Source organism: Sceloporus occidentalis, unplaced genomic scaffold (assembly GCF_023333645.1).
Source record: "Sceloporus occidentalis isolate IW3139 unplaced genomic scaffold, rSceOcc1.0.p SCAF_8, whole genome shotgun sequence".
In the NCBI taxonomy this organism is placed as follows: Eukaryota; Metazoa; Chordata; class Lepidosauria; order Squamata; family Phrynosomatidae; genus Sceloporus; species Sceloporus occidentalis.
In genome coordinates this window covers 21,835,792-21,859,182 of record NW_028316988.1, presented here as the reverse complement: position 1 = coordinate 21,859,182, position 23,391 = coordinate 21,835,792, and the positions used below count along the sequence as shown (strand labels likewise).

The 23,391-nt window shown below is 43.5% G+C and overlaps 1 protein-coding gene across 2 annotated transcripts; it reads right to left on the bottom strand.

Moving 5' to 3' along the window:
• Nucleotides 1-1,349: 1,349 nt before the first annotated feature.
• Nucleotides 1,350-20,295, bottom strand: POMT1 (protein O-mannosyltransferase 1). Of its 2 annotated transcripts, XM_089535252.1 has the most exons (20): nucleotides 20,247-20,295; nucleotides 18,891-19,018; nucleotides 18,332-18,438; nucleotides 17,930-17,980; nucleotides 16,185-16,331; nucleotides 13,982-14,087; nucleotides 13,147-13,212; nucleotides 12,286-12,379; nucleotides 11,308-11,463; nucleotides 11,051-11,181; nucleotides 9,965-10,060; nucleotides 9,031-9,123; nucleotides 8,212-8,308; nucleotides 7,775-7,867; nucleotides 7,112-7,232; nucleotides 6,304-6,401; nucleotides 5,859-5,972; nucleotides 5,122-5,248; nucleotides 3,525-3,702; nucleotides 1,350-2,924 (listed from the first exon to the last, which is right to left on the bottom strand). In XM_089535252.1, the coding sequence occupies exons 2-20, from the start codon at nucleotides 19,010-19,012 to the stop codon at nucleotides 2,744-2,746; spliced, it is 2,178 nt and encodes a 725-aa protein (XP_089391378.1). In that variant the 5' UTR covers nucleotides 19,013-19,018; nucleotides 20,247-20,295; the 3' UTR covers nucleotides 1,350-2,743. The 2 variants fall into 2 exon arrangements, with proteins under 2 accessions (XP_089391378.1, XP_089391379.1); XM_089535253.1 differs by lacking the exons at nucleotides 1,350-2,924; nucleotides 5,122-5,248 and having other exon boundaries at nucleotides 3,564-3,702.
• Between the last annotated feature and the right edge of the window lie 3,096 nt (nucleotides 20,296-23,391).

The following is a 23,391-nucleotide window of genomic DNA, read 5'->3' as shown; positions in this document are numbered from 1 at the left end:
GGAAATCACAGGAGTGTCTGATAAAGAACGTTGCTAATACACGCGCGCCCTCGTGTGGATACTCAGGGCACTGCAGCCCCTTTGGGATGAGTGGATCCATCTCCTTACATCGATCCAGAGATGGAGCCCTCCCTTGCTGCCTTCCTAGGGCTTTTTGGGCTCCCAAAAAGACCGACGGAGGTTAAATCCATCAGAGTTCAGTGGTTAAAGCCATGTCCCCCCCCCCTTGCCCTGAATGGGTCGCCATTTTGTGTGCCATCTCCTGGGGATGATGATGGGGTCAGTCTTCTCCAACTCCCAAATACTTACGTTCCTTCCCGCAGGGCTAGTCTGGATTTAGGCGCTCAAAGGCCCCTTTGTATGGAAATATAGAAAGAAACAGTCCTTTGGGAGGGAGGAAGGGAGCCAGCAGAAAAACGACCAAGAGGCTGCAGTGTGCCATTGCAGCCACTAGAGGGCGCGCCAGGATAGGGAATAATGGGGTTTGCACCAAAGCCTCCAGGGGCAAAGTGCGCCATTGGAGCCACAGGAGGGCGCCCGAGAGACACTCCAAGGGGAGGCATGAGGCTCAGTACTAGCAGCATCAGCAGCAGCTGCCTATTACTTTCTTCCAAGAGTTGTTTGTTTTCCACTCTTTTAGCCAAGAGGATCAGAAACTAGGCTGGCTCTCCATTGGGAGGCCTTGCAGTCTGAAATCCCCCACATATCTCCCAAGTTTCCATCCCTATCACTCCATTCTGCTCCCAGGTTTCCATCCCTATCACTCCACTCTGCTCCCAAGTTTCCATCCCTATCACTCCACTCTGCTCCCAAGTTTCCATCCCTATCACTCCACTCTGCTCCCAGGTTTCCATCCCTATCACTCCACTCTGCTCCCAAGTTTCCATCTCTATCACTCCATTCTGGAGGCTGCAGCCTGAGCATCGATCCTCCAGGGACTGACTCTCCAAGAGTCCAGGCCTCAGAGAGGTATTATTACTATTCCTGAAGAATATGGCCTCCTCTTGCTATAGCCCTGGTGGTTATGCCCAGGCTCCAACTGCACTGCAGAAATAATAACAACCACCACCAAATAGGTCTTGACAGAACGTGTCAAGAGAAAAACTTCAGTTTCACACAGACCTTTGTGTGTCAGTAATTTCTGGCTAGCCAACCGTTTTTGTTGACCTTTCTCCCTTTTGAACTTGCAGACTCTTGCCACCAACAGCCATAAAACAGTGTAAGACCCCCCAAAGATAGCACAATCTACAATAGGATGGACATAAGCTTCTCTTACTTTTCTAACAAAAGGTTGTGAATGGGCAAAATACACAATTGTTTTTTTCTATTAGTTTACTTTATTGTTATGAACATTTTCTCAATAAAATGTAATAATGGAGGGTGACTGGTTTGGGTTGACCCAAGTCTTGTGTGTAAGTACAGAGAATGAGTTCTGTGTTCGTCCATTTCTATCTTAAGTGGCAGAGGTCGGCACATTTGGATGCGCCCTACCACAGAAACAGCTTTGGGTCAGACTGAGATGTGCCCTTTCACAGAAGAGACTCTGCTGGATGTGTGAGCGTATCATTTTGGGTGATCCACAGCTTCCTGGATGGTGCAGATTTTTTTTTCTTTAAGTATGACTGCCATTTTCTAATATCCATTGATCTGCTATTTTTAGGGACTGATTTATAGAGTGACAAGAATGATTTTTTTCTTTCCAAGAGGACAGTCTCCTGATTATAGCAATATCCAACATGTGGCATTTAGAACATTTTGGGGATGCTCAGAGGGATTCAAATCTCATGCTTTCATTCATCTGAATGATTTAGCTGCGCATTGAATTTTGCACAAATAAGGACTTGGGAACTGGGAACGAGTAACCAACTGGGGACTGCAGAAACATCATCAAAAGTGCACCCAACATTACTCTATACTCTCACTCACAGGGTTTGTCAATTAAGGTCAGTGTTTTGGTAGCAGTTAAAAATCTGGCCAGAGAGCAGGCCTCCCCTTCTCCCATGAGCTGGTTACAGTTGTAATGAAAATCTGGTGGCCTTCTACATGTTATTGGACTACAACTCCTAGCATTCCACACCACTAGCCAAGGCTGCTGAGAGTTGTAGTCCAACATCATCTGGAAAGCCACATTGTTCCTATGCTTGCAGCAAAGGGAACACTAGATGCCACACCATCTCTACAACTAAGCACTTGTGGACCTGATCTGAAATCTAGCCAACTTCTGAGAGAGTATGACACAATGAACATACATACTCATTTCTCCTTCTTCTTCACATGATGTTAAGTTCCATGTATGGGTTGTGTTCTTAGCACATTGTCTCTCCATGTTTCATTCAGAAACACGCTCCTGAAAGAAGCATCAATATGAAAGAAAGTTATTTACAGTCTTAAGCTATGGAGAGTTGTAGTCCAACAGCATCTGGAAAGCCACTGCTCAGCAGTATCTTTATATGCTCTGGAGTTACATCATCAATTTTCCCCTGGGAGAGAGAGTCTTTGCCATGCCTTTGAACAACAGCATCATTTCCATTAGAGATGTTCTGAGCCTTCATAACAGATACAACCATATACCAATTGTATCTGCTCGGCCTAGGTAGTGGCTGTGTTGTTTCTGAACACAGCAGCACCCTTTCTCCTTTCCTGCTCCAGCTTAATCTCAAAAAAGTATGACAGATCCACTTGCTGACACAATCTGTTCATCCTCAGTCATGGCTCTTGTCCACCAGTTTGTTAGCTGCTTCCCTCATGGTTGCCGTCTCTTGATCAAAATATCCCAGCTGTCCTTCCAGCGTAAGTTCTGGAGCTCCGCTGTGGAGAGTGGAGGCTCCCCGTAAGTCAGCGGCCGGAAAGTGTGATAGGTGAAGTAAACAGATGAGAACCAGGCTACCGCAAATGCACTGTGCATGCTCTTGGAGAGCTGGGATCTACAAATGCAGTGGAAAACAGACCCATAAAGTGAGAGAAAAGCCACAACCAGGCATTTCAATACATAATGAGGGAAGTTAACCTCTGCTTTGCCACTTTCCTACTTGTGGCAAAATGTCATTTGAATTTATGTAGGACACAAAAAGAAGAGAGAAAGGAAGACCACATTACAGGTGGTCTGATCCCATCAAGGAAGCCATGGACCTTAACTAGAAAGACTGGAGCAGAACTGCTGATAACGGGGAGACTTGAAGGTTTCTTGCTCATAGATCACTCAAGAGACTAAACACCAAATAGTAACAAACAAGATATAGTGTTCCTCTAACAGGAATATAGCTTCCTCATCCTGTAAATAAAGCAGTAAGTAAGCTCAGTTAACACTGACCACCCAGCTTTCTGGGTTTTCAATCTAACTTTGCAATGCTAAAGTTTGAACCCAGGACTTTTTGAATACCAGATGGGTGCTCTACCACTGAGCTGTTCCACATCTCCTGGACCAGTGTTTCCCTTCAATCCTGCAGGCATCAACCTGCTTCCCCACCCCACCTACAGACAATAAAGTTCCCAAATGGAAAGCACATGTGGGGTAACAGTCATACCTGCAAAGATAGTCACTTATATGCTGGAAGACAATGGGGATCAGGAGAATTTGGAAAGTGACGGCAGGCAGGTAGTGGTAAAGGAATAGTGTCTTCTCCATCAGGAAGAAAGGGAGGTAATTCACAGCCCAACCGCCCACACAGAGGCTGCCAGCCAAGACCCACTGCCACCAGACCTCTGCAAAGAGAAAAAGGGGGGAAGGTGCCATCATTCCCATCACTGCAGGACTGGATAGACAGAGATATGACAGTTGTAGTGAAACATGTACCTGTGGCATTTCCTATGTACATAGGATCCACTGTGGATCAGAGCTTGAACCAGTCAGTGAGTACTTCACTTAGCATGGCTGCTTGCTATGCTGGGTACAGGATTTGGGGACTTATTGTTCAAAAAGTGACTCTTTCTGATGGGAAATGGCTTATTAGTAGACCTGACTTGCAGAACACCACTAAGCAACATACAGAAGGCTATCAGGTCTTGCGTAGTGGGAGGGATTGTGTCTGTTGAAACTGACATTGGAAATCTATGGCAGGCTGGGAACTTTGCATGTTGCTGGACTATAACTCCTGTCATCCCTGATGATGCCCCAAGCTGGCTGAGGCTAAAGAGAGTTGAAAAACATCTGGATGTAAAAGCCTACTATCAGCCTTCAACCAAAGTAGACCAGCAGGATATGCTTAATGTGAAGTCGAAGGCTTTCATGGCCGGCATCCATAGCTTTTTGTGGGGTTTTCAGGCTATGTGGCCATGTTCTAGAAGAGTTTGTTCCTGACATTTCACCAGCCACAGATTCTGGTGAAACATCAGGAACAAACTCTTCTAGAACATGGCCACATAGCCCAAAAATCCCACAAAAAGCTATGGGAATGATTAGCTTGGAGAAGAGATGACAGAGCTGAGATTATTCAGCCAACTTTAAGTTTTGGAACAGATGTCATGTAGAAGATGGAATAAGCTTGTCTTCTGCAACTTCAGAGACTAGAGTGAGAATCAGTGGATTCAAATTACAAAAGATTCCACTTGAATGTTAGGAAAAACTTGACTGTAAAAGCTTGTTTGACAGTGGAATCGGCTACCTCTATTTGAAGGGTAGTAAAAGGGCCTAAATACCCTAAAGGCACCAGATCTTGGAAGCCAAATAGAGTCAGCTCAGGTCAGGACTTGGATGGGACACTACCAATAAATACGGGATGCTGTTGAGTTCTATTTCAGAAGAAGGAACTAGCAAAACCACCTCTGAGTATTCCTTCTTAAGAAAGCCATATGAAACTCAACAGATGATTTGAAGGCACCTATACATATAAAAACTTGGAAGGCAATTCAGAGATCTTTAAACAGAGATTTACACAATCGATGCAATGGGTGTGTTGTACTTCAGACTAGTAAACTGGACTCAGAACCTTAGGTAGATCTTTTTCTTTGGTGGTGGTGGTGGTGGAGTACACACACCAGGTACTAGTAGTAATCAGTAGCCGGGTTGGCTGGAGGGTTTGGGAAATTATAATCCAAACAGTTAACTTTTCCAACTGACCTTACCAAAATGGGATGGGGAAGGATGGCAGGGAAGAGGGAGTCATGACATGTAGGAGATCAGACCTTCGGGGATGTCACAGATATTCCGTCTCCGTCGCAGGAGGTACCACAGGAACAGAGCCAGGTACACAACCGTTGCCACACTGGCTGAGGTCCAAGTGACCATGTTTCCAAGAAGGTGGATCTGGGCCTGTTGGGCCAGAAATCAGGAAGCACCTCAATGATGAGATTAAAAAGAACCAGCAATGCTGCCACAGGTGTCTGGGACAGGACAGTAAAATGGGTGCAGGTGGGCTATTTGTAAGTAAACCTTCCTGACTTTCACCCAACCTCAAGAGTAAGAGCCTCATGTTCAAGTCTGGGAATATGAATGAGGAAGCCCAAGGAAGCAACATCTAATTTTGAATCATGTAAGCTACTCTTTATGCCACAAACACTACTTTTCGTGTTAAGTCTAGTGTCTAGCTTTTGCCCTTTAGCTGCTCCCCAAAAGGATATATCCTCGGTGAGTGCTATTACTGCAAAGAGACCTTTATTAAAGGGGCTCCTGATATTTTATTGTGAAAATTCTCACCTATTTCCTTCTTCTGCCTATGTATATCTTTTGGCTTGGACACCTAACTGCATACACCACACTATCTTGCTACATGTTAAAAATACAGATTACTGCAGCCCCAAATCTCTGATACCAGGATAAGGAAGTCTGGAGAAAGAATATCCTCTGGTGTCCAGAGAACTTTTGTCATTGAGTGACATATAAAAATATATGATTTATATTATCAAGTAAATCAATAAATTACCCCTGAGGCAGCGTGGAACCAATAGGCGATGTTAGTATCCATGGTGATCCAGTCGATGGGAGAAGAACTGTATTTATGCTCTGTATCCTCATTTTTCAGAGTCAGGATCTTCCACTAGAACACCACAGGCAAAAGCATTCAGAGCTGTAATTTACAGTGCTTTCCATGCTTGAGACTGATAGATCAGTGCAAAAAAATTGTCCTCATAGGGTTGTTGTGAGGACAAAATAGGGAGAAGGTCGGGGGGGTGGGTAGGATCAATGTATTTTCTTTCTGCAGATAAAAAGCAACCACAATGTTTTAAAAGCCAGCTAAGACTCTAGTGGTCCCATGAAGGTGCCACACCAAGGTCAAGATGTTGTGAGGCTGCTACAAAACAGGCTGATTGAGGAAGATGAATACGGTCTCATGCTCAAGCCTGGCACCCTCTGTCCTTTCCTTTTACCTGTAATTCCATAAATTTGGCCATGAAACTGAGGTTCTGGCTGATGTTGATTTGTGTGGGGGAATGAAGCTCCACCTCCCTCTCCTTCGGCTCCTGGCCTGGAAAAGTTTGAGAAAAACGAATGGAAATGACAATCAGATTAACTGGGATGGAAAAAGAAAGATCCTGCAAATTGTTCTATGCTACTGTTTTATGGATTTTGTTTGTTTATTTGTTTTGGTAGCATATGCATGCCTCTGGATGCAACTCAATAGTCAGGATTCCTATAATGCTCTTGGAATCACATAACATTCATGCACCTTCTCTGCACAAATGTTTTGTTAATGTATTCCAAGTACTGCCTCAGACTAATAGCATTAAATAGCTTATCTGGAAGAAATGCAGGCTCAAAAGCACTTGCGGCTCAGAAAAAACTCACTTTGGCAATCAGAAAACCTAAACTGTTTTCCTTTCCTACTCAGCCATTGTTCAGTGGGATCACACAATCGCCTAATAATTTCGAAGGACAAAGCTGGTCTCTCCAAACACAAAACAATCCAGACTACAGTGCTGGCCCACAGTGTTCTGCTGCCAAATGGAATTCACCCCACTTTAAAGTCTTTCTGCTCCATTCAGAATTTGTTCCTGCTCCCGTCTTGTATTACTGCACCCAATTCATGATACCTGCATGCTGGGGCAATCCTGCATGATGCCCAGCTCCTCTAACCAGCAGACATCCTGACAGTGTCTGGAAGCATGTCCTATCCTCCCTTACTACCCCAGTCTTGAAAGTAGAGCAACAAAGACCTAGGAGCTGTTTTAAACTGACTTTTCCCATATCGGTGCTCTTCCACATTCCACAACATGCTCTGGTGGTAGCCTTTGGAAATCTTTTCCCCAACGACCTCTAGCTGTCGGTAGCCCCATTCAGGTAAAGATGCACCACTGAGCTGGAAAAGAGACAGAAAGGTATAGTGGAGAAGAAGGATGACTAAAATGTTGGTGCTAAAAGGACAGAGACTTATGCGTAACCAGTCGCAGTGCAAAGATAATGAGAGAATAATAATTCCCAGACTGTGTGTAGCAAAAGAGCTGCTAGGCAAAATATCTTCCCTGAATGATTCAGTTGGTCATCCCGATGATATGGAGCATCCTACTGACTGCCCCTAGATGCCCTGGCTTTTTCTCTCTGATTGTTTAATGTTTTAACTGTATTTTATTATGTATGTTGGATTTATTACATTATTGTTGGGGAGGGAGGGGATAGTTGATCTTGTTTTCTTTTACACTGTATGAATTTTATTGTTGTAGCCCACCTCAATCTTATTGAAGAGGCGGGATAGAAATAAATATTATTATTATTATTATTATTTATCTAAAAGGCTACTGTGACTCTGGGGCAACCATCTGCAGAAGTTTTTGCTTATATCCACTGTCTGTGTGCTCTCTTGGCTTGACCCAGAATGAGAAATAACCTCCAAAATCCACCTACCTTTAGCACTGCTGAGGTATTCACATGGACAAGCCTTACTTCAGACAGGATTGTTTTCCAGACATCTGTGTTCGAATCCCGGTTCACAATCTCCTGCAATGGGAATTTGGATGATGTTTATAATGTGTATGAAAATCTATTTAACCTTATTTATAAAAACAGTTGAGTCCAGGGAATGTGGGGTAGCTTTAATTATAAGATGAAATAGAACTACTTCCAGTTCTCCTAATGAATCGGGATGGGGAACATGCGACCCTTCAGATGTTGCTGGACAGCTACTTCCCATTGTCCCTCACCAGGAAATGCTCAGAGCACATACAGTAACTGTATGAGATGTCTTAACTATGCCGGCTCTTAGGTGTGTATGTCCCAGACCCAAAGAAGAATGAAAGATAACCACGTGCGCCTTTCCCTCCTGACAGCTACTTGGCACTCACCACTCGCCAGAGGTTCTGAGCTGGCATGGAAATGTTGTAATCAATGTAGCAGGAAACCTCTTGGGAATGAGGGCTGAGAGGGGCAGCAACATCATGCCTGTAAAGAGACAGTAATCTAATGGATTGCCACAAGTCCCCTAAATCTTCCCAACATAGCTTTTTTGTATTTCTGTAAACTACGGGGGTCCCCCAAGTCTACCTCTCTCTTTTGTGTGGAAGGTGCTGCTTCAGCTATATTAGAATCTATACTCAGAGGTCCCTGACTTGGTATGTAGGATTCTTGTTTTCTGGGGTTTTTTTATTTTTAATTTTGTTAGCTGTTTTGCATTTTAGGGGATCATCAGGAAAATTGTGAAAATAAAGACACTGCAATATACATATATGTAGTATAACAACAATTGGAATACTATATACAGCCCTGGTCACCATTTCTCCAAAAGGAGGTTGTAGAGGCTGTAGAGATAGGATAATACAGGTCTTTAAAGGGCCTTTTAAGATTAGGAAAAAGGACTGTAAGGATGATCATAATAGAATTGCATTAATTTTTAATGATTTTGATTTGATTCCACCAATTATGGCTCTTCTTCCATTTTTCTGATAAATATATATGCAGCACTTTTCACGGGGACAATATGGAACATGGCCTACCCCCTTTTTGCCCACATTCTCATGGCACCCACTAGTATGAAACCAGATTAATCTGATCCATCATGCCAATTATTACTGACATATTGCCAGTTCAGTTAAAATCTTACATAAGCTAGTAAAGTAATTCCAGAAGACAGGCCACCAGAGGAAAATGGGAAGACAGCTGCTTACGTGTTGAGATAGCGAGTTGTGATCCCATGGACCAACTGCACAATGCTGCCATGCTGTACAAGACGTGGGGGGTTGCTCACCACCAGCTGCTGCCTGAGAGAAGCAAAAAGACAGGAGCTGAACACAGCAAAATCAAGGAAGTCATGGGGATTCGTAAGGAAAGTGCAAGCACAAAAATGAAGAAGAAGACTGCTAAGGTGGAAGGTCTGTTGATAAGCACATAAGGGGGCAAACAGTGCTGTCAGTGGCTACAAAGAAGTCTGGAAGAAAAAGGAACAAGGTCTCAAGGCAGGGCCTCATCTAGAGATCCCTAGTATCGCCTGGCTCTCTCTCATCCAAATACAAACATGCTTAGATTGTTAAACTAGAAGGCCTCAGGTATGTTCTGGGTGGTATGGTGGTAAGGGGAAAGAGACTCTGATGTGGAGACAAAGATGGGCCAGGATTACACTAGAAACTTCTCTAGAGTTTTGCTTTCATGAGTTGCTTGTGATCCAAGTCCAAATCAAGTCTCTTTTCCAATTCTTCCTCCTACACTGATGGACTCTACTAAAGAGATCACAGGTATGGGGTTGCAGGAATTAAGCAGAGCAGTGGAGGACAGAGGGTCTTGGAGATGTCTTATCCATAGGGTCACCATGGGTCGAGAGTGACTCGAGGGCAGTTAACAACAACAGAAAGGGAATTCTAACTTGTTTACAAGAAGAATGGTCCCTCCTAGAGGCTTCCATGAGAGGCAATTTTCTCTCTCTCATTCTCTCTCTCTTGTCAAAAACCACAAGCATGTGCACATGCATGCACCAAGCCACAAATGGTGTCCAGGAGGAGGCCATAGTCAGCAAAAATTACCCTACGTGTCACCTCTGAGAGTTCTTCTAGTGGTAGAAAGAGGTGTAAATGCTACAGAACAAACAAGCAGACATCCAGTACTCACATCCCAGGGTCCTTCACAATCCACCAGTTATTCACATCTTTGAAAGGATAGCAAGTCACCTGCTGCTGATGGGAGCTTCCACGGCCATTTTCATACCTGTCAAGAAAGGAAGAGGGATAGACCTTGGTGCACTCTTGAGACACTGCATAAATGAACCAAGAAGGAATTAACACAGGAGTTAAGTTCTGTGACTGTGTCTTACTTGGCTGTAACAGGGAGATAAACTCTTACAATAAAAAGGCTGATATGAACTGGCAACAGAAACCATACACTCATGTGGTGTAAAATCTCCTGTGCCCAAGGGCCACACAGAACCTGTACAGACTTGCTATCTATTTTATGCATTGAAAGGTAGCATGAAATGTGTGAATAAAAATTATCAAAAGTGCATATAAACCTAATATAAAAAACCCAGCAATAACCACCATGGAATCACAGCATTACAATTAAGTAGAATTAAATAAAGAAGGAAAATAACAGACATAAAGGCAAACATAAGGACATTTCACCTAGAATGCCTGGACAAAGACAAAGATATTACGTGAGCACTGAGACAGAGCCCTGGTGGTGCAGTGATTAAATGTCGGCACTGCAGCCATTCACAGCCACAAGGCTGTGCGTTCGATCCCAGGCAGGGCCCTAGGGCCCACTCAGCCTTGCATCCTTCCGTAGGTAGCTAAAATGAGTACCCAGCTCATTGGAGGCAATTAGCTTAACATTGTAAACCGCTTAGGGAGTGTTTAAGTGCACTGATAAATGGTATAGAAATGTACTTGCTATTGCTATGAGACAGCTGTAGTGCCCATGCCAGTCCATGGCATTCTAGTATTAGGGGTGCCACTGTGCAAAGGAAGCCCATAGCCATGACAGAAGCAGTCAAGAATGTAGAGGTGCATAACATCTTCAACCTGAAAGCCAATTTGGAAACTCTGGGGTTCAGGGATCAAGATCTCTTGGAGATTTTGCTTCAGACATGAAACCAGATCTGGGAGACCACATTCATCCTCCTAGCCACACAAAAAGGTGTGAGAAAAGCTTCCTCCCACCTGATAATCTCTGTACAAGTCAAAGCCACCACTCCCTCACCTGATGGGATATGTGTTCTTGTGGGAATGCAGCCAGCAAGGCATGGGCTTGCCCAAGATGTTCCGCAAGGTTATCTGGGAGCCATAGGCCACTTCCAGTGGCTGGCCTTGAGTGATCCGAGCAAGTCCACCCTGAAAAGAACTGAAAAACTTAACGCTCAAAAGTAATGTGCTTGGACTACAATTCCCAGAATACTACAGAAACCATGAATAGCAGCTTTCCAAAACAACACTCCTACCCAGTTCTCCCTTCCTCACCTCCAAACTTGCTTGGAAAGTGCTGCTCATGATCTGATCATGTGGCCCAGAACGGTACAGCAAAGCCAAGTGGATGTAGAAGAAAGAGAGGTAAGTGACTACTGGGATGACCACAAGAGCCAGACCTCTGGCTAGCAAGTGACACAGCAGAGAAACCTAAAATGAAAGAGATCCCCCCACATCTCAAAATTTAGTTCTTGCACCCAAATATTGAGGTCCCATTCCAGCCCGCCCCCCCCCCCACCCCACAAAGCAAAAAGCAAGAGGATGCACTGCCATTAGGGACAACGGTACTTCAGATAAGCCCCTGTTGAGTGGCTTACCTGAAGTCCCGTTGTCCCTAATGGTAGTGTGACCATGTACACTCACTGCCATTGGAGACAATGGGGGCTGTTCCTTTCTCTTTCAGGCTCACACACAGACTTTTACAAAGAGGTAAACTCATTTATCCCAGTTCTCATACGAGGATGTTTCTAACCAACAAATGTTACTGGTGACTGTAAATTATGTTTTTAATCTATTATGCTTATATGTCAGTACCGGCCAACTTTATTCCCTGGATTCAGACAATCAGCCTTGGTATGATAAAACAACAAAAGACTTTTACTGCAGAACAGGTTCAACCAGTAAAGTGTTTGGATTGGTACTAACTGCTTCCACCCTCCATCACAAATATATATTGAAGCCAGCTAGCCCTGTCCCTAACCAGAAAATCCTGCCATGGATACCATAAGTATAAGTATACCATAGGAAGATGAACCCTCCCTCCATGGCAACTGTCATCTTCTGGCCTGGGAGGGAGTGAAAAGGCTGGCCCATCTCTATCAGGGCTAGCCTCAAGCAGAAGAGTGTATTTGTATTTTGATGTATTTTATATTTATGTATTTTTATTGCTGTAACCCGCCCGGATTCCTTGGATTGGGCGGGCTATAAATAAACCATCATCATCATCATCATATAAGACAATGAGCTACTTACATTGGACAAAGTCTGATCACCAACCAGTTGCCAGGAGTGAACTCCTGCAATGGCCAAAAGCAGGCAGTAAGTGAAGAAGCCCATATATTTCACCCTGTGAATCAAGCATCAGTAAGTACAAAGTGAATCAGTAAGAACAAAGTGCTAATGCCATTGTAACCTAGGCTAAGGAATAAAGGAATTGTCTCCATTTACATGCAATGTTTAGTAATAGTTTAATATATACTAATATATAGTAATATATAAAAATATAATAGTTTAATATACTATGTTTATTGTTATGGAGACTCACTACAATGTCTCAAGCTTGCAATCTGCTCTTTTTCTCTTCTGGCACAGATACAAAGAGAGTTTGGAAACCTGCTTCTGCCTAACTGCAGGTTCTAGTCACATTTAAAATTGCATTTGGTTTTAGCTATGGTTGTTGTTATTAATACTATTATTAATATGGTACAATCTAGTGGAGACTAGGAGAAAATCAGGCAAGTTGGAACTGAATTGAATTGAAAGTTCAATTGAAATCTACTACCAACTAGTGATGACTAGGGAAAAAATTAGGCAAAAGTATTGCATAGTGAAATACTGCTATTCAGTGATCAGATAAGGATTATGTTTTAAAGAATTCTTTATAAGGTCAATAATGTAAGGAAAGGGGCAGAAGGAAGGAGTTTTAGTTTTACTGAGTGGCACCGGAGGATCATTTATATTATATTAATGTTTTTAGCATTTATTTTGTAATGTTCTCCATTTTAATTTAACGTCCTATATTTTTCGGGTGTTGTCCTCCTTTGCGGTTATGACATCTGGTCACCCATGGAGGGGATCTGATGGTAGGGAGGCAGGAAAAACATTAATGCTTACCCAACTGCACAGGAACAGCAAAATCCTGTTAGCAAAAGCCAGAGCCACCATCTTCCAGAAAAGGGGCTTAAATAAGACAATAAAATTATATATAAATACGTTATGAGCAAACACTTAAAACCCATCTAAAGAAGCATTCACTGAAATCCAAAAACTTGCTGTTACTGTTCATTCATCCTAGTAGCAGCTTTCTGGGTCCTTCCCAGTCTAGTTTGCACACTGAGCACAACCTTGCTTATACAATTACTCAATTAACACATCATTATATATACAAACTGCAGTCTAAATTGTACAAATCCTAGCCACTAGCTAGCCAAAGCAGAAGCATTCATGGGGAGGAGGAAAGTATCAGCACATTCAGGGAATTCAAAAGTTTGCAAACTGCAAAACCCTAAGTGAGGATGACCACTAATGTCCCAGATTCATGGGGTGGGAATGAAAAACTGGAAGGGAATGAAATGGAGTATCCAAGACAAGACTGTGGTATGCTGCTGTATTTTGCCACCTGGCTATTGGAAGGCAAGAGGAACACTTATAGAAACAGAAATAAATGTTTATTTAAATGTATTATTGTTGTGTGTCTTCAAGTAATTTCCAATTTATATTGATCCTAAGGTGAACCTATCAGGAGGTTTTCTTGTTTTTGGTTGTTTTACTTGTAAAACACCATGTACATCAATGGTGTTATATAAATAAACTATGACAACAACAATAATAAAAACAGCCACAGATATAATATGTATTTAGGCATATTTTGATAAGCACAACCCCAACTACCCTAAAAATCCAAGATACACATTATAGATTTCACAGTTTTGAAAATGGTGCCTTTTACCTTAGTGAGTTGTAGAACTTCAGGTAGGATAAAACAGCCGACAGGATGAAAAAGATCAAGACTGATTCCAACAACATCAACCTAGACTGAGTGATTAAAGAATTCTCTGTTAGGGGAAAAAAGAGGACAGAGAGAATGATTATATGTGGCTTATGTTCACACACATAGCTTACTATTAACTTCCCACCCCATTAATCAAGGGGTTGTAATCCTCAGTTCTGGGAGGGTAGGATATCTCCACCTCCATTGCTGAAAACAAACATGTCACAAGGTAATTTTTCCAGTGATGGAGGGGAGGCATCCCGTATTGGACATACCAAAGGTCCTTGAACAATGAGCGGGTGAACTGAGGAGTGTAATATGTTAGACTATGGATTGGAGTAGTCCCTTACCAAATGATGCCTCCACTGATAAAAAGGCATCAAAACGGTAATGGCAAACAAAGGTAGATGGGGAGGATCAAGTAGCTATCCTATATCAATGAGTGGTGCATTAGTGGAAAGAGCAGCAGAGGTGGCAGCACTACGCATGGAATGAGTGGTCATTATTCCCGGCAAAGCACAACCCTTTGCAGTGTAGCACTTGGCTATGCAGGGCCAAATCCATCTTAGAATCATAGAGTTGGAAGAGATCATCCAGTCCAACTCCCTGCCATGCAGGAACTCTCAATCAAAGCATATCTGACAGATGGCCTTCCAGCCTCTGTTTAAAGACTTCCAAGTAGGGAGACTACACCACACTTGAGAGTGTGGAAGAAGAAACCTTCTTTTCTGGGGATGTAGAGCTGAATGAGACAAATAGCTTGTCTAAGAGACGGAAGTGACAAGTGCATTTGATATAAATATGAAGTGTTCTGCACACATCAAGTGTATTTTCTAGATCCTTTTTAGGATTTGGGCAAAACAAAGGTAAAATGATTTCTTGGGCCCAGTGGAAAGACACGTTCATCTTGGGGATAAATGTAGGGTCAAGATGTAGTATAAAGCAATCTTCCCTTAAAATGCAGAGTTTGTCTCAAATAGATAAAGTCTCAAGCTCTGAAACTCTCCAGCGGAGGTGACGGCCAACAGAAAGAAAACCTTCCAGCTCAGGAATTTTGTACCTTTCTCAAGGGCTCAAAAGGAGGTGAAAGCGGCTAAGACCAGGTGTAGGTCCCAGTATCGATGGATGGTCAGGGGCTTTATCAATGTAGCAGCTCTTTAAAATTTCCTGACATATGGGTGAGTGGGGAGTCTCTTCACTGTCCCGGACAGTAGAGCTGATGTTATGGCTGACACCTATCTCTTAAGGGTATTGGGTCTTAGCCCCTCTTGAAGATAGAGAAGAGAACACACCGTGATTGACTGGGGTCACAATTCTTTGGAGGCACACCAGGATACAAACATGTGGTATGAGTATTCATAAATGCATCTTGTGGACTGTCCTCTAGGCTAAATGATTGTATCTGCGACCTATGGCATCAGACCATCTTTTAACAATAAGCAGCAGTCAATCTCCACTCATGAAGGTTGAACCAAAGTTGATCTGGATGGTGTATTTGACCCTGTGAAAGTAGGTCCAGATGATTTGGTAACCTGAAATGATCTCGTGATAGAGCTAGTATCTCTGAAAACCACAGAGAGAAAGAGAGAGAGGTGTATGGAAAGGTAAGAGAAAGCAAGGAGATAGAGAGAAGCTAGCCTAATTAGAGCAAGGAAGAACTTGACTGGGAGCCACAGGAGGTTGCTCCTCTGGTGACAGTTTCCAAAGTTCTACTTCCTGCTTATTGGAGCAAACAGGAGGAACCAAATTGATACAGAATGCCTCCCATCCATCGCTGGAAAATAGAAAGAAAGGAAGACTGCAGGCTAGATGAATAGATTCAATTAAGGAGGTCACAAGTTTGAATTAGCAAGACCTAAGCAAAGCAGTGGAGGACAGGAAGTTTGCACAATACATCAATTAACTATGGATAAAAATTATAAAATACAATAGTTGACCTTTTAGATTTAGAAGGTTATGACTGTAATTGGTTTCTACAACAAAAGAAAATTATTACTTTTGACCAGCAGGCTAGCCAGTAGCCTTGCTCCAAAAGCACTTAGCTACTAAATACAATTCTGTGTGGGTCAGACATACAAATTAATCTTATCTTCCAAAATGTTCATTGCAAGAATAGAAGACATTCAGTCTTCACAGATGGCTCGAAGGGATGATTCCTTACCCAACAAAATTAGGAAAGCACCTCCAAGAGCAACGGTATGTGAGAAATGCAACTCCACCAATATCTGGTATGACAGGGGCACACAAAGGGCACCGGCTATGGCTGGCAGCAGACGTAGGGCCCAAACTGGCACATTGGAACTGTATTCTGAAACAGGGCACAACATAAGAAAGAACTGAGAACAGAAGAAGACCGCAACCCAGGACTGGATTGAAAGCCTCTCCACTCCAGCATTCTATGGCCAACAAGATGACCCAATGCAAAGCTTACCAGCAGGACATTAAGACAACTTTGTGTTCCCTGGAGGTGAGATATCACCAGCCTGAATACCTGCCACTGATGACAATAAAACTCCATGAATTTATCATGTCCCCTTTTAAATGTTCCAGTTTGCTGTCAGTAAAAATCTTATGACAGTAAGTTTATTAACTGCATGATAATTTTGTTTTTTTAAACAAATCTGTCCTGAGTGTTTCACCCTTGAGCGTCAGTGCATTACTCCAGTTTGTTTTACTATTATAACCTAGGATCTAGGATTAATATTAGATTCTAGTTAGAAATTGCTGCAAGGTTACCTGTTATAGAGAGTGGATGCCATTTTATCTTATCTGGCAGTTGTCTTTTGCCCACAATTCAGGTGGGACATTTGAGTTCCTAGAATCATAGAGCTAGAAAAGACCACAAGCGCCATCCAGTCCAACCCCAGAACTGGACATAATATTCCAGGTGAGATCTGTCCAAAGCAGAATAGGTTGGTACTATTACTTATCTCCATCTAGACACTATACTCCTATTGATACAACCTAGAATTGTATTGGCTTTCTTAGGTGCTCCATCACAATGCTGACTCATGTTGAGCCTGTGGTCCACCAAGACTCCTAGATTCTTTCCACATATACTGTTGTAAGCCTGGTGTCCCCCATCCTACATCTGTGCATTTCATTTTTACTGCCCAAGTGTAGTATCCTACATTTCTCCTTGTTGAAATCCATTTTGTTAGTTCTGGCCCAGTTTTCTAATCTGTTAAGGTCATTTTGAATCTTGATCTTGTCCTGTGGGCTGTTAGCTACCCTTTCTAATTTGGTGTCATCTGCAAATTTTATAAACATGCTTTCTATTCCTTCATCCAAGACATTGATAAAGATGTTGAATAGCATTGGGGCCTAGTGGAATGTGGTACCCTGTTAGTCACTTCTCTCCAGGTAGAGGAGCTATTGTTGAGCACCCTTCGGGTTCAGCTGGTCAAGCAATTACAAATCACCCAACAGTGGCATTGTCTAGCCCACATTTAACCAGTGATTTGTGAGAGAATTTCAAATTAGAATGGGATCCACTGATAAATAACTTACAAAAGGAATGGGGCAAGAAAGCTATGATTGCATTGTACAGTACTGAGATATGGGTGTCCATCCAGTCCAACCCCCTGCCATGCCAAAGCACCCCTGAAAGATGACCATCCAGCCTCTGCTTAAACTTCTATAACTGAGTTAAGCTGTCCTCCAACTGTATTACCTACGATGCTTATGAGAGATGCAAAAGGAGCCCAGCTGACGAGGAACAGATATCAAGTCAGTTCAAGCCAAAGTTTTTGTTTCCTGTTTTAACTTTTTATCCTCAACCCTAAGGATATATGAAAGAGAAAATGAACCCATTTTCCTTTGAGCAATGGAACCTTCTACTAGAGGATTAATTCCCAGCTAGGTCAGGTATGGTATTCTGCAGGATTAATCAGAAAGACCTCTTACCTGCACCGATCCTATTCCACAAGAAATTGCCATCAAATCCACCTAAGTAACCTAAAGGAGGACAGAGGAAATCAGCCACAAGCAGAACTTAGCTAAACATCCTAAAATCATCTAAAATAATTAGATAATAAACCCAATTAGTGGAATGTTAGAGGTAGTAAAGAAAAAACTGTAAATTATAAAAAATAGGTTATAACATATAGAAATAATAAAAATATAATACAGAATACAATGCTGATACGAGGAATAACCTATTTGCTAGTCAGCAGGTTGCTCTTTTGCACTAACTGAATAACATGTCTCTGCTACCATTACCTGTGCAACCATCACAGCTCTGTTGCAAATGCAGATGTGACAAACACAGGGTTTTCATAACAAACAGAAATGAAGTGAGACCCTTACCTCCAAATGCCAGAACCATGTGACCAAATGGTGGGCCGCTGTCATCCACAAAGAAGATCCGCTTCATATACAGGGAGAGGAACTGGCCATAGTAAACTTCATCAAAGCTAAACATGCAACAGAACCAGAAAAGTGCACACGTTTTTCAATAAGCACGCAAGGAAATGGGCTGTTTGAATTATTACTGAGTTCAATATCAAAGGATAAAAGATAGTAGCTTTTTCCAAACTCTTCCTCCTCCAAGTCTTGGATTATACCCCTCTCCCTGCCTTCATTCCCAGACAGCACTGAAACAAACATCAGGAGTCTGGGGTCCATCTGTTGCAAGGAAGCACAGAGGAGGAGCGCTACTACTAATTTAAGTGCCTGGGCAGATACCAGCTTCTGCAATTGAATGTATGGATGTTAAGATTTAAAGGTCAGGATCAACGACATAAGTCAGGTCAGGAAATGAATGGGCAACCAACGAGGAAAAGGCAATATTGGAGTTACACCATCTGATGTACTTATGAACTACATGCTGCAATGGTTAAAATGAATGTCCAAACAGTTTACTTACACTACAGCTCGGGGGTAGGAGAGTGTCCACAGCCGACTTATGAATCCCAGGACAGCCAGAACCGCCAGGCTCACGTTGATTTCCACAGAGAGTACAATAGGTTGCTTCAGAAACCCCAGCATCTTGGTCTGACCATTTGGGAAGGGGAAAAAAAGAGGAATTTATGCTTTGCGTATTTTGGACTCTCCTTCATCCAATTCACTATGGGAAAAGAAAAAGAAGGAATGCTGGCAGGGGTGCAGTGGGGGCATGCTGGCTGATGTACTGACTCCACCGCCACACCAGCGTCACACTGCCTGCGCAACCAGACAGCAGGCGCCATCGCAACATTTCCACAGCACAGCATTTAGACATGCCATGCCAAAGAAACAGGGGAAAGCCGCTAGTGCCTCAAGAAGGGCGGCTTTCTCCTTCTTATTTTGGAGCCAGGAAATTGCTGGATTGGAGCCGTGGTGTGAAGTTGCTGCAGCCCCTAACCGGGGCACATAAGGGGCAGCATGACCTTTAGGGCCGTCTATTTCATAGAATCATAGGATAATAGTTGGAAGAGACTAGAAGGGCCCTGATCCAGTCCAATCCCCTTCTGCCATGCAGGAACTCTCAATCAAAGCATCCTCATTGACAGATGGCCATCCAGCCTCCCTTTAAAGACTTCCAAGGAAGGAGACTCCATTACACTCTGAGGGAGTTTGTCCCACTGTCGAACAGCCCTTACTCTCAGGAAGTTCCTCCTAATGTTGAGCTGGAATCTCTTTTCCTGTGGATTGCATCCATTGCTCCATTGTGTCTTGTTCTCTGGAGCAGCAGAAAACAAGCTCACTCCCTCCTCAATATGGCATCCCTTCAAATCTCGGCCTTCTGTCTCAGGGGAAGATAATGTCAAACCTGATAGGTTTGCCTTAGGGTCACCATAAGTTGAAAACGACTTGAAGGCACCCAACAACAAATCCACTAATCATTGATCACCAATACACTGATTAGCCTTTAAGGCGCCTGGGGCTCTTTGTTGTCTGTGCTCTACAGGCGACCAAGACTCTTCCTTGCATAGTCAGCTTGTGACTTGTGGCTACATAAGGACTTTTTAATGGGGTGCGTTGTGTCCACACGGTGCTTTTGTTTCACATATGAAGCTGTGCTTAACTTGGTGTAAGATGCCTTGAGCCCTATTCTGGGAGAGGGATTAAATCAATGCTCTCTGGAAGCGCCTCGCGGATAATGCTAACCCCCCCTTCACTGAATGCGCCAGTCCAGGGGCCTCCGCCGAAACGCAGCGCAGGAGGGCCGTACCATTTCGACACGGGGGGGGGAGTGGGACGCAGAGAAAACAACCACGTGACCCCTTCCGTCGCCGCTCACCTCTCTTCCGAGCGCTAGGTTCTCCAAGTACAGGAGCCCGGGTGTGACGTCACGGCTCCGGGAAAAATGGCGGCCGTCACACGTTGCCATGGCAACAGTGCGCTGAATGGGAGGGCGGCCCAGTCGTCCGTCACGTGACCGCCCGCCCTTGAAGCGCAGCCTCAGTAGCAAAATGGCGGCTGGCGCCCGGAAGAGGAAAAGGAAGGAGCAGCCTCTGGGCATAGAGCTCTCGCGGGGGACAAGGGCCCCGACCTCGCTCCTTCTTCTTCTACGTATAAATAAAACAAACAAAACGTGCTTCCATCAGTCTTTTACAACATGGTGGTCACATAATATATAACTCCAACCCTGAATGCAGTGTACACTCGTCCCTCCATATTTGCAGGTTTGGTTATTCACACATTTGATTGATATGTCCTCTCTAGGAATATCCAGGTCCTCCAGCGCAACTCTATGCTCAGATCTGAGGATGCTCATGTTGTTCCCAATGGCGGGGCGTGAATGCAGCCGCACCACCACGAGGGATAGAGATGCTGGCACCTGTATTAAAAGCTGTTCCACATCTTTCCAACTTTAACCATGGAGGAGGTTATCTAAGCTCTGGTTCGGAGGTGGAGGTGGCATTGGCATCATAGGGCCGAAACATCTCCCATGTGTGGCTCCTTCACTCTTCTTTTCCCTCAGAAGCACCACTCGGGCTGCCTCAGGACTCCCGACATCGTCCAGCCGTCCCCCCTTCAATCTCGAGACCCCTCTTTGCCCAGCCTGGCCAAAAGAGAGGGGGCGGCTGGGCGATGGCAGTGCTTCTGCCGAGAGGAAGAAAGAGTGAGGGAGTCACAGAAGGAGATGTTTTGGCCCTAAGACGCCAATGCCACCTTCTGTGGCTGCCTCCAAACCAGATGACCTAATCCAAGGTTAAAGTTGGAAAGATGTGGAACAGCCTTAAAGACAGGTGCCAGCATCTCTGTCCCTAATGGTGGCATGGCTGTGTCCACACGTCACCATTGGGGACAACATGGGTTTGCTGCCAGCGGATACTCAAATCTGCAATGGCAAGTCTGCAGAAACTGAGCCAACTGGACCCCTCTATTACTACATTCCACTCGTAAGACTCATCCGACCAGATTTCAGCCATGCCTATTTTGTCATATTTGCTTTGCTGTGTTCAAGTTCATCAAGTTTATTTCCCATACTCTCTGCATTAGCATAGAGATATCTTAGACTGTGGACCATTTCCCCTAGCTGCCTATTTACTATTGGACTCTTGTACTATTTGCCTGGTTCTTTCTATAACAATTGGGATGTTATTTCCAGGACTTGATGAATTCCTACCCTCAAGAAGACCGTCTTCTTCCCCCACAAGACTCAGTTTAAAACCCTCACTTGCTTTGCAGATCAGATTTTGACAACTGATGTGAGGTGCTACTCATCCTTTGCCAGGGGTCAATTCACCTGAAAGCACAAGCCATGGCCTCATAATTCTTGGTGGCACCATTTGTGAAGCTAATTGTTCAGCCCTGCTGTTCTTTCCCTTCCTGGTCTGTGTGAAGAGATGAAATTACAACCTGTGCATCCAGGGAACCATGACCATTGATGGGAAGTCCACTGTTTCACTGAAGACTGAATTTGTCTAACTATAGGTGAGTTGTGTGTGCCTGTCAGATGTAAAATAAAAAATCACTCCAAATCAAAATTGACACATTTTATTCGAACCTCTAGGCAAGAGTGTGTGTATGTGTGTGTGTTCTTCTAGACAAAGAGGATTCTGGGTGAGCTAGTTAAGAATTCTGCTTGTCCAGGACTGGGATGAATCAATGAAGGAATAGCCACAGTAGCTAAGATTAAAGACCCACAGCAGCAGTATATCCCTCTGAATAACAGGGCCCTTCCACTCTATGCAATTCCAGTTTAATTGCCATGATTCCATCCTACAGACAGAAATCCTAGATATGTAGTGTATTGCGGCATTTAGACTTCTCAGCCAGAAAGCTCAACACAACTGCTGGACCAAACTGCAACTCCCAGGCTGCCGGACCAAACTGCAGCCACAGCAGTTAAAGTGGAATGATAATGTCGTGTGAAAGGGTTCCCTAGGCAGTTGCCTTTGTGTCCTACGTGTGGGCTTCCCAAAGGCCACTGTAGTAAAAAGGATGCTGGATTCGATACGCCAAATTGGTTTGATCCAGCAGGTCTCCCATTGTGCCAATTCTGGTAAAAGTAAGCCTGCTTTTTAATTTTTTTATTTAAATAAGGAGAATTCTTTCATATGGAAAGAGCTAATACAATCACATATTTGAAAGGAGAAACCGTAGGAACTGAAAACAACAAAAGGAGGACGCGAGATTCTGGGCGGTTCTGTCATCAAGCGTCCAGTCCACATTAAAGGGCTTTTTTCCCCCTTCAGAAACATTTAAAAACATGTTGTATGTTAATATATTTAGTTGCTGTTTGCCATTTCAAACATCTGCTCTACAGGGAAAAAAAAACATGAGGAAAGGCCAAAAAGGAGAGGAAAAGGGAAGTTGGTTTACTGTAGAGTCTGTAAGGTTAAAATGCGTACAATATCCTTTTTCAAAACAACAAATCAAATGTATACAGGACAAAAGGGGCAGGGTAATGGAGGAACTTGCAGCCAATAATGCCTTGACATGCCAAGTGAGTGCCACATTGCTAATGTAAATCCCACCAAACTAATTCAATGTTTACATCTTGTAGAAGTCACTGGACAATCTACACCTAGTATTGACATATGGCGACCCCCCAAAAAAAGTCAAAACAGGAGCTGGAATAGCTCTTCCAATCCCCACTAGCAGTCCCACTGCTTCAAACTGCTTCTTCTGCTCAGCTGGCCTGATGTTTGCTACCACATTAAGAATCTGCTCCTTCTCATTTACTCTAAACTCTTCTGCAAAGCCTGACAATAATACAGTGACCTGGAAAGTTACCATCTTTGTATGAAATCAAGAGGCCAAATACCCCAAACCAAACCAGAACTCAAACATGAGAGAGCAATACACGGGGGACTTGAAGCAAGTCCAATTGCCTACTGAAGGCATTGAGAAGAATGAAGGATTTGTTTTTTGAAAAGGATGGAAAGGACAGGATACAGAGCACAGTTTGGAGCACTCCAAACTGAAGGGTGGCT